This window comes from Hibiscus syriacus, unplaced genomic scaffold (genome assembly GCF_006381635.1).
Source record: "Hibiscus syriacus cultivar Baekdansim isolate YM2019G1 unplaced genomic scaffold, ASM638163v2 tig00111208_pilon, whole genome shotgun sequence".
Lineage (NCBI taxonomy): Eukaryota > Viridiplantae > Streptophyta > Magnoliopsida > Malvales > Malvaceae > Hibiscus > Hibiscus syriacus.
This window is the reverse complement of record NW_024063020.1, coordinates 1685716-1700789: the sequence shown is the minus strand read 5'-3', so window position 1 is coordinate 1700789 and position 15074 is coordinate 1685716. Positions and strand designations below refer to the sequence as shown.

The 15074-nt window shown below is 36.2% G+C and overlaps 3 protein-coding genes across 4 annotated transcripts; 1 reads left to right on the top strand and 2 right to left on the bottom strand.

Moving 5' to 3' along the window:
- The first annotated feature begins 583 nt into the window (after positions 1–583).
- Positions 584–2788, top strand: LOC120155809 (F-box protein SKP2A-like). The gene is made up of 5 exons (XM_039167272.1): positions 584–679; positions 925–1210; positions 1643–1991; positions 2071–2212; positions 2296–2788. The coding sequence occupies exons 2-5, from the start codon at positions 957–959 to the stop codon at positions 2664–2666; spliced, it is 1116 nt and encodes a 371-aa protein (XP_039023203.1). The 5' UTR covers positions 584–679; positions 925–956; the 3' UTR covers positions 2667–2788.
- A 356-nt stretch (positions 2789–3144) lies between these two features.
- LOC120155861 (putative DEAD-box ATP-dependent RNA helicase 29) lies at positions 3145–7910 on the bottom strand. 2 transcript variants are annotated; one of them, XM_039167324.1, is made up of 11 exons: positions 7525–7910; positions 6071–7232; positions 5897–5954; positions 5629–5718; positions 5217–5262; positions 4724–4800; positions 4516–4568; positions 4011–4092; positions 3850–3918; positions 3489–3615; positions 3145–3391 (listed from the first exon to the last, which is right to left on the bottom strand). In XM_039167324.1, the coding sequence occupies exons 1-11, from the start codon at positions 7898–7900 to the stop codon at positions 3171–3173; spliced, it is 2361 nt and encodes a 786-aa protein (XP_039023255.1). In that variant the 5' UTR covers positions 7901–7910; the 3' UTR covers positions 3145–3170. The 2 variants fall into 2 exon arrangements, 1 of the variants encoding a protein (XP_039023255.1); XR_005519010.1 differs by having other exon boundaries at positions 3254–3391; positions 3489–3625; positions 3862–3918.
- Positions 7911–9873: 1963 nt separating this feature from the next.
- Positions 9874–13101, bottom strand: LOC120155772 (probable protein phosphatase 2C 11). The gene is made up of 8 exons (XM_039167236.1): positions 12753–13101; positions 11785–11927; positions 11531–11629; positions 11273–11431; positions 10923–11009; positions 10659–10750; positions 10466–10537; positions 9874–10320 (listed from the first exon to the last, which is right to left on the bottom strand). Exons 1-8 carry the CDS (start codon positions 12800–12802, stop codon positions 10192–10194), a joined length of 831 nt encoding a protein of 276 aa, XP_039023167.1. The 5' UTR covers positions 12803–13101; the 3' UTR covers positions 9874–10191.
- Between the last annotated feature and the right edge of the window lie 1973 nt (positions 13102–15074).

Below are 15074 nucleotides of genomic sequence, written 5' to 3'. Positions count from 1 at the left end.
TTAGTACATAAACTATCAGTTTTAATTCGTTTTAGTACTTAAAATTTTAACATTTTCAAAATTATACCTAAAATTTAGTTTTTGTTTCATTTTACTATCCATGTTTAAATTTTAACGTTAAATTTTGAAAAAAAAATTAAAAATTTAGGTACTAAAAATGACCAAAAAAGATAGTTTAGGTACTAAACGTGTTTTTAATAACAGGGTACTAAAATGAAATAAAAAACTAATCTTTAGGTATGATTTTGAAAAAATTGAAAGTTTACATATTAAAATAGACCAAAATTGATAGTTTAGGTACTACATTTATAGTTTACCCTAAATTTATTTTAAATAACATAACATAAATATAAATTTAAAATTATTAAAAATAAATATGTTGGATTAAATGGGCGATTTACTGCTATGACTCGGTTCCTTTCGTTACTGTTAAATATCTATTTGGGGTTCATAAAGTAGGACCCAGTTGAATTTAACCGTTTGATATTCGACACGTGGCATATTTAACGTCGCAAACTCTCTCTTCGTACTTTTCTCCCTCGCATTTCCTTTCTTCATTCTCTCTTATGCTCTTTTTATAAGCTCTTTTCCCTATGCCTCTTTTTCAGGAAACAGAAGCAAAAGGCCAAATAAATTAGTAAACAATACGAGGAAAACAAAGAAAACCCAGAAAAATAAGGTATTCCATCATACCCACAATCTCTTTTCTTTTTTCTTTTAATTTTGCTCCATGTTTTTTGTTATGAAATCGAGCTGCTGATTCTGAAGCTGCCTTTCAAATTCCAATCTGCTTTATGCCATGAAGCTGTGATTTCTTGTTTTGCTGGAAATGTTTAGTTTACAATGATACAATCAAATAGATTGGATTGCTTTAGCTTTCCTTTTTTAACTGATCAGTTTCTGCAATTCTTTTCATGGCTAAAGGATTAAGGGAAAATAAAAAGAGGGATTGAAAGATGATTGCCGAAGTGGGAAATGAAGACTTGAACTTATGCTTTGAGAAGCTGATGATGGTTGCAGCTGGACATGATGGTGTTAAGGGAGTTAAGATGAACGGTGTAGGGATCGCCGAGTGGAAAGACATCCCATTGGAGCTTCTGTTGAGAATCGTTATGCTCGTCGATGATCGGACGGCTATCGTCGCTTCCGGTGTTTGTAGCGGGTGGAGGGATGCCATTTGCTTCGGCCTTACTCGACTCTGTCTCTCATGGTATAGCTTTCCTTGCCAACAATTGTTTGATGTTTTATGTTTTGCTGCTATGTTTTGCTTTAGCTATTTGTATCATCTGTCATAGTAGTTATAAGATTAGGACTAATATGAGGCCGTCTGCACCACCTTCTTCTCGGTGCTATATCCTCGACGAATGCATCGTTGCTCTATGTGCGTAATACCGATTCTGCATACAGTTCATGTACGATAATCCGAACTCGATGAAGCTCTGGTTGCAGTATGTTGCTTAGCTACATTTGGATTTGTCTGTGTTTTATGGAGCTTGATAGTTTTTTGGACTTCTTTTTCAATCTTTGATGTCATTTCTTGGCCTTGTCTTTGGTAAAGATGGACGTAGGACCTACCCTTTTGTATCTTTGTTTCCTCTATATCCCACTTGCTGATAACTGTGATGTCTAAATCTTACTTTAGGTGCAGAAAGAACATGAACAACTTGGTTCTGTCTCTTGCGCCGAAATTCACCAAGTTGCAAACCCTGATATTGCGCCAAGAGTATCCACAGCTCGAGGATGATGCCGTCGAGACTATTTCGAAGTACTGTCAAGATCTGCAGGATCTGGACCTCAGCAAGAGTTTCAAGCTTAGTGATCGCTCGTTGTATGCGTTGGCTCACGGTTGTCCTAACCTTAAAAGGCTTAACATCAGTGGCTGCACATCGTTTAGCGGCGAAGCTCTAGCGTATTTGACTAACTTTTGTCTGAAATTAAAAATATTAAACCTCTGTGGATGTGTTAAAGCTGCAACTGATCATGCATTGCAGGTAACGGTATTATGATGGGGTTTTTGTTTACTTGCTGATTAAAAAGATAACGAACTGCTTGAGTCGATCATATGCACAGGCTGTTGGACGAAACTGCAATATGTTGCAGTCTTTAAATCTGGGATGGTGTGACAACTTCGGTGATATCGGAGTCATGAGTTTAGCATATGGATGCCCTGATCTTCGGTGCCTGGACTTGTGCGGTTGTGTTCGCATAACAGGTATATTTCTTGCATTCAGTGCTTATTTCGCCATGTAAGAGGTAACCATGGCAGATCAAGATTGACAAAACTTATTACTGCAGATGATAGCGTGATTGCTTTAGCAAACGAATGTGTCCATTTGAGGTCGCTCGGACTGTACTATTGTCGTAACATCACAGACAAGGCTATGTACTCGCTGGCTCAAAGCAGAATGAAGAACAAGGGTTCAATGTGGGAGTCGATGAAAGGTAGATATGATGACAATGGCCTGAAAAGTCTGAATATAAGCCAGTGTACGGCCCTGACTCCTTCAGCCGTCCAGGCGTTATGCGATGCATTTCCTGCACTTCATACCTGCTCCGGAAGGCATTCCCTTGTTATGAGTGGCTGCCTGAACTTAACGTCCGTTCATTGTGCTTGTGTGGTTCAAGCTCATCGTCCGTTCAACAGTATTTCCCATACTGCTCATTGACACAATGACAGGGACGTAGAATGTTCATTTCTACATCATTTCTATATATTTATATATGTATGTGTATGTATGAATGCGGAGACTTTTGAGTTCATGGTAATAATCATTATCATTGTAAATTACCACTGTATCGGATATATGGATAGTCAGAAACATAAAAACAATAAAAATTATATTGTAAAATTAAGAATTTGTGAAAGTTTTAATCCATCAACAATAATTTCAAAAAAAAGTAACAAAATTGAGATGACAACGAAGGTTCTTAAAAAAGCCTATATAAACCCAATTCTTTTGCCCCTCCAGGCCTCAACCAAACAAAATAATTGCCAGCTCCAATTCTTTCCAGTGCCCAATGACTTCATAAAACGGTAAAGCATTATGTGTGACATAATGTCATTAAAACAAGTTTTGGAAGGTCAAAAACTTTTAGAACCCATTCTGGTTTAGCATATACTGACCTATATGTATTTTCTCTCAAGAAGACGCTGCATCAGTTGAATCAGACTACTTGGACTTTCCTCTTTTACCACCTTGACCGAAATTTTTACCCTTTTTCTTGTTGGCTTTGCCCTTCATATATGACATTTTATTTGCCTTTTTCTGCCTTTCCTTTCGCACTTGTTCCAAATCTTTGATCTCTGAACGCACATGAGCATTAGGCACAGTGTGTTGTGGTTTCTTGTTTCCTCTGAACTTCCTACCATTACCATGTGACCGATAGTCTCCTGCATGAGATATTTATCCGGATTAAATAATGTATTCTTTCTATCATCAGAATACTAACAGCAGTACAGATCAGCCGGGGGAGGTTCATAACCCAACCTGATGAACTTGTTGTTGCCTCGGCATCCTCTCCATTAACGGTTCCCTTGAGAGAAACTTTTTTGTGAAATCGTTCTTTCCACTTCTTGTAGATTCCTGTTTTCTCAGTTTTTACTCTGGCACCACTCTGTCTTAACCTGGAAACAGCAGAAAAGAAAAGTACTAAAGTGAGATGTACAGAACACCAGGGACATGAATGAAAGAATGAGCATGACCATCTAGCTCAATGTAGTACCAGAACAGCTCAATGGCTATGGTTAGGATACAGTGTTAGCATCCAATTTAACTTAAATCAATCATCTTGAAAGATGAAACTAAAGGGAAGTGAACATCCATAAAGATTAGCAAGAATAGAAATAGCAGCAAAAAGTACCTTTCCGCTGGCTGTAACACGTTCACCGTTATTCAATTTGACATACTTTTTACCCCTCTGCATATAAAAGGTTCAGATGAGTTGAGTTTAAAAACCAAAGTTAATTTATGATAACAATAAAAGATCAGTACTCAAACAGTCCTATGAACCTTATCCCAATGATATCTTGATTTTTGTTTCTGCATGCCTCCACTATCGTCAGCAACAAGATCCAGTACAGCAGATTCTAACCTGCGAATACAAAAAAGTAACAGCATGAGTACAATCACTCCGGGATAAGGGAATAAATTCCAAATTAAATGTATATATCGCAAAATTAAAGATCATCTTCTAATCTCATTTCCCGCAGTTAGATAGCATAGATGCACATCTTAATGAAAGCAGAATCTTGTTCCACAGCAATGTATGCAAATGAAGCTGTTATGCCAAGATATAACACAAGCCAGAGACAGAAATGGGCCACATAAACAAGGATTTTAGATACATAATAAGTTAATGACTTATCATGAAGCATTCTCTGGCATAAAAAGGCTAAGTTATGTTCCAAAGTATTCCACAAATTTAAATTTCTACATCCCCAACTCCTCACTAGGTAGGGGAAAGAACCAAACAGCAAAATGAGCCAAAAAGGTATCGTTAGGATCTTAAATTTACCTATTTGATCCAAACCCTTCGTTACTTCTTACTGAGAGACCAGCCTCTGAATGCTGAAAATGATAGCAACATGCACAAAAGCTTGTTAGGCATTAGCAAGTTTCACAAATTGTAAGATATAAATTAGACAATACAATCAAATACAAATTAAATATTATAGACACATTGAGACCACAATAGAAAAGAATGTTGGAAGATAAGAGCATACAAGATTTGTAGGTATAGAACTTATGTAATACTCCTCATCCTTGAAATTTCTTGCCTTTCTTTTAGAACCACACACTTCTAATATAGAAAAGGGAAATATATAATTAGTGAAAAAAACCAAAACTAATGCTCCAAGAAGATAAATTTATATATATACACACACACACACACGTAATTTTTTGGACAAACACAGGTATATACATTTATTTTTGATTAACAAGTTTTATTGGCTTTTACTCGTTGGTTTTATCCCTCTTTAAGGCAACTTGTCAGTGGCCAACAAATGTGGCAGAAAAGACCTAGAATATTTCTTGTGAGCTTTGATAACCACAACCATTCAAACCAAAAAATATAGGTACTGTTACCCTATTCGCTTTTCCACTCCCAATAAAATAGTTGATAAATAAAAAAAAGGCTCCTTCAGCATTAAGGTCTTTAGTCAGGAAGGTAGACAGCTCCAATAAGAAGAAATTAAAAAGAGGTAAGGAAAAAACCTTTTATCTCATTAATCCTTGGAGAAACATCATCAGATTGAATTTCCTGCATGCATCAAAGATGATCTTAACTAGAAAGGAGCAGATGAAATGAGACCACAGAATAAAATCAGTGGCCAAAAACTTGAAAACGAAGTGTAAAAATTACTAATAAATCATATTTGTGAATGGAATAGGTCTAAATCATCTTCTATCAAAACCATAGTTTTTGAAACCTCTCAAAACAACCACAAAATTTTAAAATTGACCAGAAGAAAATAATACAAACTACTTATCTAGTTCCACAAAATGACTAAAATGTATGGAAACTAATAATTTCAGAATTTCAGATTGTGTGCTGACGCATGGTGGGAGGAGGTGAATATTTGATGGGTTTATTGTTATGTAAATCATTTCCAAATAGCAAAGTTACCTTTTCCACATGTTTGCTAGACCACTGCTTATGAACCAAATTAATGATCTTCTCATGTATATCTCTCTTCTTTTTCATCACATCGACCCACTGTATGACCAAAGGAATGCATCATAATCCCAAACCAGCTTGTAAAGGGCAAGAAAGCAAGATATTGAAAAAAAACTTTTTTAAAGAAGGGCTGAAAGCAAAAAAGTATAGCAATTCAAGGAAAAATCATCAACAATAATGGAAAGAAAATGCCATAATATAAATATTGCAGAGTTACCTGCAAATGCTTTGATTTAGCGGCTTCACCTTCAGCTTCCAGAATGGTTTGCTTGGGTCTAGTGTAAATCATTAATTATGTTAAAATGTGGCAGCTTAACATGGAAGACAAAGAAGACAGAAGCACTTAACCAAGAAGCAGACTAAATTGCAGATGAAATGATTTAGAAATTACCTGAAAGCTTTCAAGCGTTCAGAAAATGCAAGTGCTGCCAATTCACCACCTTCCAACACATTTTTGAAGATAGGATGCAACCCTTCACGGGGCAAATCCTTTGCCCTTTTAATAGACTCCCTCGCAGGCAAGGGTTTAGTCTTGGAATACAAGCGAAAAGCATTTGTACATGTTCTTTGCAAATTATTTAGTTCTTCAGATGAATCAATCATGTCCCTGACCCTATCCGAAATAAGATCAATAATATTTTGGGGGAAACGACCATAAACAGATTCTCCATTTGCAATTGCTTGATCAATTTTATTCATCACCCCATCCATATCTTGCAAAACCTCCTCTTCAGTAGGTGCAGCCCTGATTGGTCTTGACAGAAATAGATGAAGATCTAGAAGGTACGGCATATCCTCAGATGTCAAAAAGGAAAATGCAGTACCAGTCCTACCGGCCCTTGCTGCTCGTCCAACACGATGAACAAAAATTTTGGGCTTTGGAGGGAAGTCCCAGTTGATAACATTATCTAGTAAAGGAATGTCAATACCCCTAGCAGCAACATCTGTCACAATAAGTAGCATAGTTCTCCTTGATCTGAATTTTGAAATATTAATTTTCCGAGCATCTTGATCCATATCACCATAACAGACAGAAGGCTCGATACCCTCCTTTCGAAACAAACTATTAAGGAACTCCACATGATGTTTCGTGGAAACGAATATCAAATTTTGCTCATCAGAGCTAATGTGGTCCCTTGCCAAATACAACAGTGCAGCATGTTTTTCTTCTTGGCGTAAGGTGAAGAAAACAAGCTTTAAGTCGGGGCTAATCTTGGTTTCTAAATCAAGCCGCACAAGTTGAGGGTCACGCAGACCGGCATTAGCAAACTCTGCGAGGGCACTTGGTAAAGTTGCACTAAAGAGCAAGGTCTGACGGTTTTCGCTAAGCTGGGTAAGAATTTTATGCAATTGTTCAGCGAAACCCATGCCAAAGAGGGAATCCACTTCATCAAATACCACATATTCCACGGTTCGGAGTGACATATCATCAACTTCAGCTAGGTGGTGCATCAGTCTACCAGGAGTAGCAATAATAATATCGGGGTTCTGTGCTAACTCCTCAAACTGGCTTTCCATGCTATCACCGCCAACAAGCAAACTAATTCGAAGATCTAGAATAAAGGCAACAAATTATTTATAAGTTGCCATCAATGGAGGCATGCTAATCAGAAAGCAAAACTGGTTTGGGTGTAAGTAACATAAATTACACGATATAACAATCATTAAAGCCAACATTTTTTCAATCCTCAGTGGTCTCTAAAACTCATTGGTTAGTGATCATATTTGATTAAAAGCAAACTAAAATCATGCATTTTGTTATTAAAAAAAATAAAAATTCTAACTTTCAAAAATATAAAAACCAAACATTAAAGTTAAAATTCCAGATCATAACAAACAAGAAACCTGTAAATTTTCCCAATTCCTTGGTAAACTTCAATGTCTGCAAGGCCAAATCCCTAGTCGGAGACAATATGAGAGCCCGGACACCGCCCTGAGGCACATGCTGCTTCAGCTTCTCCAGCATGGGGACCAAGAAAGCCGCCGTTTTTCCCGAACCGGTCCGGGCCATGGCAACGACGTCGCTTCCGGCAAGAATAAGAGGCATAGTCTTGCGCTGAATTGGCGTTGGGACTCCGTATCCCTTCCGCTTGATTCCTCTGTAGACATTAGGGCTGAGGTTTAAGGACTCGAAACCGCCGGATTTTGCTTTCTTTTTTTCCTTCTGCTTTCGTTTAAGCTCCGCTTTGGAGCTTACGAAAAGTTCTTTTTCCGGAGCCATGGAAGGTTTAGAGAAGAAACAGAGAGGAAGATAAGAAAGCGGCAAGGCAGTATCGTTTTCCTGGAAATTGTTTTCTAGGGAAACAAACAGAGAGGAAGGGAAGAAAGCGACAATCAACACTAAAGCTAAAACCCTATTCATTTTTATCGGGCCGAATCCCATATAATCTTGGGTAAATTACATAAATCATCACTCAACTTATTTCACTTGCTTTAAAAATTTTAATTTTCTCACAAAACTTTAAATATTGAATTTTTTGGTCACTCTCAAGTTATCTCTTTAATATTGTCGTGATATAATCTTGCGTTGAGACTCCGTATCTGTTCCGTTTGATTCCTCCAAGGTTGGGGTTTAAGGACTCGAAATGGCCAGTCCTTTTGTTTTCTTTTAAGGGTAAATTATACGAATGGTCACTAAAGGTTTTTTATTTTCCCATTAAACTTTCAAAAGTTACAAACTGATCATTAAGATTATCGATTTATAACAAAACGGTCTCTCGACGTTAACGGCCATTAACCTTGTTGACGGAAAGCTGAGTTGAACCATTAAACATTTATCTATACCGTTTAACGCCACGCTGAAGAATCATTGGAGTCTATGTTAACAGACTCTTCAATTAATATTATAATATCTTGAAAATAACATGTATTTAATGAATATTTAATTGATTAACACTTACTAAATTCTTTTCCCCCTTTGTATAAGAAAGAACCAATATACCAACAACCAGTTGATATAGTGAGATGAGGCACTAGGTCCCTTAAGCAAGGTTAGAGATTCAAACAAAGCGTTGAATATTTTTTTTCCTACACATATTCTATTTGATTAATAACTATATGCCGGCATAAAAATGATTTACCTAACGACTTTCCAAGAAAATCATTTACAGCCCTACCTAAGCTAAGTAAGAGGTTTTTCACTCTCCACCCAAACTGAATTGACTTTACGTTATAAAAGACTTACTTGAACCCGATTCAAAACTCATTTTTTTATAAAAAAAAAATCAGCCCTATCAAATTAAATATGATCGAAATTCATTGATTTCAAGTTAAATTGTAATCTCTAAGTGTTAATAATATTGTTTTTAATACCTGACTCATCAAAGCGTCAATCATAGAAAAAAAATTAACATATACTAATCATTAATATTTATGTAAGTTTTCGTTTTACCTATTGAAGTTTAAAAAATAACAGATTAATCACTAACATTACAAGTTTATAACAAATTGGTCACTCCCTGTTAACATTCGTTACTAGAATAATAGAATGATAATATGACACGTTAAATCAAGTGACTTAACACTGTTTGACCATATGAGACCCTCTTTGACTAGTCGTTTGACCCTCCTCTCTTTTTTTACTTCCTTCGTCGTCCTTTATTTTGCTATTACCACAACAACAACAACAAAACTCTATTCCCATATGCAATGGGGGTAAGGGGGAGGTATGGTAGTAGGCTGCCCCAAACGCCAAGATTGAGAGCAGCTTCCGTGGAAGACCTCCAGCAATCAGAAAATTAAAAATAAATATAAAGCTCACACCAAAATCTGAATAGTGGAAGGAAGGCGTTGGTTTCTTCATGCCTGAATATTCTTCTTATCAAAATAAAAGGTGATACTAAAACAAAAGATCAAGAAGAAATGAGAGTCAAACGTCGGTCAAAAGGTTTCTCGCATAATCAAACAATGTTAGGTATCACATCAATATTCTGTATTTTTAACGGTGAACGGTTGATTTGTTATAAGTCGATAGTATTAGTGATGAATTTATTACTTTTAAAACTTCGGTGGAAAAAACAAAAACTTAAACATTAATTACCATTTATGTAGTTTATCTTATAAGTAAATTAATAATATTTCATCATAAATAATACTAATCAAATTATTTAAATTATTGTAATGCTTTAAAAATGATAATATTTACAAGAAATTATTTTTGAAAATTTAATGAAATATTATATTTTATGTTTTCAATGAAAGAAATAAACTCTTTAATTATATCCCAATACCTCAATTAAAAAACCAGTTCAAATGACAAACAACTAAACCTTAGAAGTTAGAACACATACATCATCATCACTTGTAACCAGATGAAATGAATACTTTTTTTTTTGCAGTAATCAATCAGAACAATGCCCAAACTGAGCTTTTAAAATTTGCATCCATAAAAGAGTCCTATTTCCCGGCCAAAGGACAAATTAACCGGTTACGAAAGTGCTTCGCCGGATGAACCGATGAACAAGATAGAAGAACATGATCATTTGGGGATTCGTTACAAACTTGTAACCGGTTTCACGGGCTGTCAAACCGGACAACGATGCAAGTAATGTTGTCCGAGCTCCCTCGTGCATACGCCTCTTTTATAAGTTTCCTTGCTGCAGCCTCGGCATCGGTTACATCCTGCACTGAGGCCACGGCATCCTGCAAGTGAAACAACAAGTCCAAGTGCTTAGCTTCCACGGACATCGATTACGATTACCGCAGAAAGACGATAAATATCAACATCAAATTTTATCTGTGTTTCTTTTTGTTCTACATGAGAAATGATCTTCATAAAAGTTCTCACCTGATTCGATACAACATTCCAAAGCCCGTCACTTGCAATGATTATGAAATCGACACCGACGATTTCTTCTTCCTAAGCAATAGAAAGGAAACTTTAGCAGTTGAAAAACCCGGGGTTAACGCATCGAGTAATTCCGCTAAAAAAGTAAATGAGAAAGTACAAATTTTCAGAGTATGAACCCCGATATACCAACCTGAATTTCAGGCTCAGCAACTACATAGGGTTTAAGTAGTTTATCACCGAATGCACGAGAAACAGCAAGAACACCGCCAACTCGCCACGTCCCTGTCATCAGAAAAAAAACACAACTCGAATTTTAGTTGAATTCTGCAACAAATAGAAACAGTTCACTAAATCTACATTAGTTTAGTGCAATCATTAGCCAAAGATACAAGCATAAGGAGAATGAAATCTATAGAAAACGCGTGGGGATGAAAGACTGCAAAACGCATATTACCTGCCCAAATGATGAAACCTCCAGCATCTTCAATCCTTTGGCGTTCATCGGATCTATCAGGCTTGTGATCAACTGACAGAGGGACAGCTGCAGAAAGCACAAATATTTGTGATTTTAATGGAGGAGAAATAGTTAAGCCAAAGCCTTCGAAGTCTGTCAACAGCTAACACGAGAATAGCATCTCTAATGCATAATAGCCATCAAACAATTACTCGATGGTGTATGACACACAGATGTAAGAAGACTTCTATTCTCCTTTCTTCTAATGTATTCCTTTTTTAACTTAATCAAGCCAATTCTTAGACTAAACTATTTGAACAAGTCCGATCCTAAGCAGAAAAGAAAGCAACCTGATCCAGATCTAGAGGCAACCACTCTAGAATCACCAACATTTGCAACGAGCAGCCGGTCACCGAGTAATACAGCAGTCGAGGCAGTTGAACCAGCATCTTTTTTCTGGCCTTTCTCTTCGTTGAGGTAACCATCATCGGTTTGTTTAAATGCTTCAACTGTAATGATAACATTGTCGTAAACAAATATATACATAGACGTTTCCGTAAACATATTCACCGTCATATAGTAAAGTGAAAACTTCACCAACTTCATACCTATAGCTGTCTTGGTGTCCTTGATAAAATCAGGGTGGGTGCTTAGATTCTTAAAAAGGTTGTTTCTCAGATACTCTGCAGTTCTCGAACCTCCATGACCTATAGTGCAAAGATAAAAAGGGGCAAACCAAATTAATCATAAAACATTTTATACATCCTTCCCTGATTTTTCCTCGAGATCCTTTTCCCGGAACATAGCTAGTAAAAGAAGAATGTGGATATAACAACGACCCGGGTTAGCAATAATGGCATACCATCAAAAACACCGAAAAAGGCAACCTTTCGACCATCAACTTCAGATATCCTCGTTTCGTAAAAATCCTCCATGGAAGGCCTTTTGCCCTTAAAACTGGAATATCCATAGCTGAATTCAGCAGTTCGACTTCCGGTGAGAAAGCTGGCAAAACAACCAAACATTTTATCCAACATCCTATATGCAGGACCATAGAGCCTCTAATGCACAGTGTGTTTCGCAATTTAACCGAACTTCATAGAAACTAAACTTTCGAAACTTTACATCTGATGATCCACACAATTCACTACTTAAAAACCATGAAGCAAAGTAGGTTGATTAAAATCAAAAACCAATCAATCTATAAAGAAGTATGACTGTTATTCAGCAAGTGCATCAATGGAAGTGCCATATGAAGAAGAAAAAAGTCTCAATTTGAGACCTTGAAATGTAATTTTGCATTGAGATAAATCATTTTTATTGGATAATTAATGAAGGGTCATTCTTCAAATAGAACAAGTCATACAATTATATGATAAATTACATAACTAGGAATTAACAAAAACAAATATTTCACCAATTGTGAAGACAAGTTATAATTAAATATGTTTATTATGTTCTTTTTAAAGTAATCACCCGAACAAAAAGTTTTATTTTATTATTATTATTTTAGGTAAAATATACATTTAATATCAAAACTATTAATTTTGATCGGTCTTAATACTTAAATTTTTAATTTTTTTCAAAATTATACTTACTTTTCATTTTAGTACTTAACTATCAGTTTTTATCTATTTTAGTATTTTAATTTTTAATTTTTCTTAAAATAAAATAAAAATTAAATTTTAGGTAGGATTTTAAAAAAATAAAAAATATAGATACTGAAACGCATCAAAACTAACGGTTTACTCTATTATTTTTTAGCAATACTCTTGTTTGACAAAGTTATACGACTACTTAGTAAAAAAAAAAAGAGAGAAAATGGAGAACCTGATGCCGCCGCCACTGACGAGAGCGTCTGGGTCCCTAGATGAAATCATGACGTCAGACTGAGGTGTTTGCTGCGGTGGGTCAGCCAATGTAGGAGGGCGAAGAGCCTCAACATCGGCATCCCCGCGCGGCGGAGAAAGGGAGGAGGAGGAGGCCGCCACGGAAGAGTCCTTCAGGTTGATTTCTTTTCTGTTATTTGGTAATAGATGGTTTCAGCTAGAAACAGGTCAAAACTCAAAAGCATGCGCCGCCGTCCACGGCGCCGCGTCTTGAGAGGAAAAGAACCGAGGGAGGTGGGGCGGAGAAGAGACAAGAGGGAAGGCTTGAAGACTTTGATTTACTCTACCCACGAAAAAAGAGAGTTTGTAAGAAACTGCAAGATGTAATAATGTAGGACCAACAACATCAATAATAGCATGTTCGGATTAGATTTGGATAGAATTTTCAAGATATTTTATTTAGTTTATTATACTCATGCTTTTAAGTTTTAATATTCAATATAGTTAATTCCATAAAACTTTAATAAAAATTTTAAAAAAATACTTTTTAACTATTTTATTAATTTATCTTTGGTTTAGACTTTTTAGATTACGCACTTGGTCATTTTAGTTTTATTTTTATAAACGTATATTCACTCTATTTAAAAAAGTTAATATGCGATCATTTTTTGTTTGTTTTAATTAAGATGTGGTCACTGATGAAGTCGCATGCTAGTAAAAAGGGTTTAATTTTTTACTTTAACCCTTAGCTTTAAAGAAAAAACTAATTAGGGATCATTTTATAAATTCAAAATAATTTAGGGACAAAGTTCTAATTTACCCATTTTATATGTTTTCTTTCCATACCCCAGCTTCTTGCTCCGCAGTCCGCACACCTCCCTCTCATCTACAACCCATTTAGGGACAAAGCAATTGCTATGGCAATTTGGTCCTTTGATTCCAACTCGGCTTCGTGTTTCGGAACAGGTAATCGGCTAAAGTGTCATTGCTTAAGAAGTCGTACACCAACAAACGTTTCTCTCCCTCTTCGCAAACTCCTAGTAACTTAACTTAACCAGGTTCTTATAATGTGTCTGCCCGATCATATTGATCGTCACTGCCACGCTACTCGTCCCTATTGTTCCTTTGTAGACAATGCCAAAGGTCCCTCTTCCAAGCTCTTCCTTGAAATCATTTGTAGCTTCTGCAAAGTTCTTTGTTGGTGAAAACCCTCAACTTTGTCTCCAATCCAACTTGGTTAGTACTTTTGGACAACTTTTTTATGGTAAATGGGCACGGCCGTGGCAGGATTTTCGGGAGTCTGTACAAATTCGTATAAAAGGATTCCTATTTTTTAGATATATTCGATTTCGGGACAATGATAGTGGCGTTTTCTTGACAAACACGGCAATAAATTCATCTATAATGGCGTTTTATTAATAAAACCACAATAATAGTGGCGTTTTTTAAAAAAACGTCGCAATAAATCTATCTATAGTAGCGTTTATTAGAAAAACGTCACTATATATTTTTTGAGACCCATTTTTTAGACCATGCGCGGTAGTGCAGTTTGCGCCCCCAGCCACGGCCTTGTAAATGGGGAAAACCCCAAGGCAAGATGCAGCAACCAAGGTGAAGTTTACAAATACAGAGGTGCCCAAGAGTATCGATCCAGTGGTGATCAAACTCAAAGAGCCTTTCTTCTTTTCTTCAACGCGATCTGGAATATCAGGGACTGGTGGTGGAGAAGGGACTTTGGCGCCTTTAATAAATGCTTTGCCTTTAACGTTGTTATCTTCTCCTCCATTGGAATGCGGCAGTTTCTTTTTCCAGCAGCTATCTCCTCTGAAAATGGCAATGTCACACGTAAAATCATGCAAATAAGATGTTTGGCAGTCCTGCTAGTTGTAAGGTTGGAACTGCTCGAAGTCAGATCCTAGCCAATCGGTGTTTATTTGCACTTTAACCCCCTGAAATTATGGGTTTTTACCGTTGTTTTTGTTTATTTTTTTAGGGTTAGATTTAACATCTACATAGTTGATTAAGATGACATTTATTTACTATCATGATTATATTCTTTGTTTTGGACCATCGGATTGATTTGGATACACGTCTTGCGTTCGTGTATAGTTTTCTCACGTCGCTTGAATTTGATTTGCGATTTGTTGGTGACCTTTAGTAGCTTCATCCCCTTTTGTGTTTATTTGCCGATGCATTCAGATTTGTTTGTATCGTTATTTTAATCGAGTATTGGTTAGATTTTTTAATTTTTTCTTTTTGGTCATTGTGTGATCTGAGTGGTTAGTTTTTGTATCAATAGTTATAGAAAAATGTTCTAATTATA

Coding starts and splice junctions, on each gene's coding strand:
- LOC120155772 (XM_039167236.1), bottom strand. CDS start 12,802: ATGATTTCATCTAGGGACCCAGACGCTCTCGTCAGTGGCGGCGGCATC. Junction 11,928..12,752: donor GTCAGTGGCGGCGGCATCAG/GTTCTCCATTTT, acceptor TTGTTTTGCCAG/CTTTCTCACCGGAAGTCGAA. Junction 10,538..10,658: donor TTGCTGAGCCTGAAATTCAG/GTTGGTATATCG, acceptor TCTATTGCTTAG/GAAGAAGAAATCGTCGGTGT.
- LOC120155809 (XM_039167272.1), top strand. CDS start 957: ATGATTGCCGAAGTGGGAAATGAAGACTTGAACTTATGCTTTGAGAAG. Junction 1,211..1,642: donor ACTCGACTCTGTCTCTCATG/GTATAGCTTTCC, acceptor ATCTTACTTTAG/GTGCAGAAAGAACATGAACA. Junction 1,992..2,070: donor CAACTGATCATGCATTGCAG/GTAACGGTATTA, acceptor TCATATGCACAG/GCTGTTGGACGAAACTGCAA.
- LOC120155861 (XM_039167324.1), bottom strand. CDS start 7,900: ATGGCTCCGGAAAAAGAACTTTTCGTAAGCTCCAAAGCGGAGCTTAAA. Junction 5,955..6,070: donor GAACGCTTGAAAGCTTTCAG/GTAATTTCTAAA, acceptor GATTTACACTAG/ACCCAAGCAAACCATTCTGG. Junction 3,392..3,488: donor GGCAACAACAAGTTCATCAG/GTTGGGTTATGA, acceptor TATCTCATGCAG/GAGACTATCGGTCACATGGT.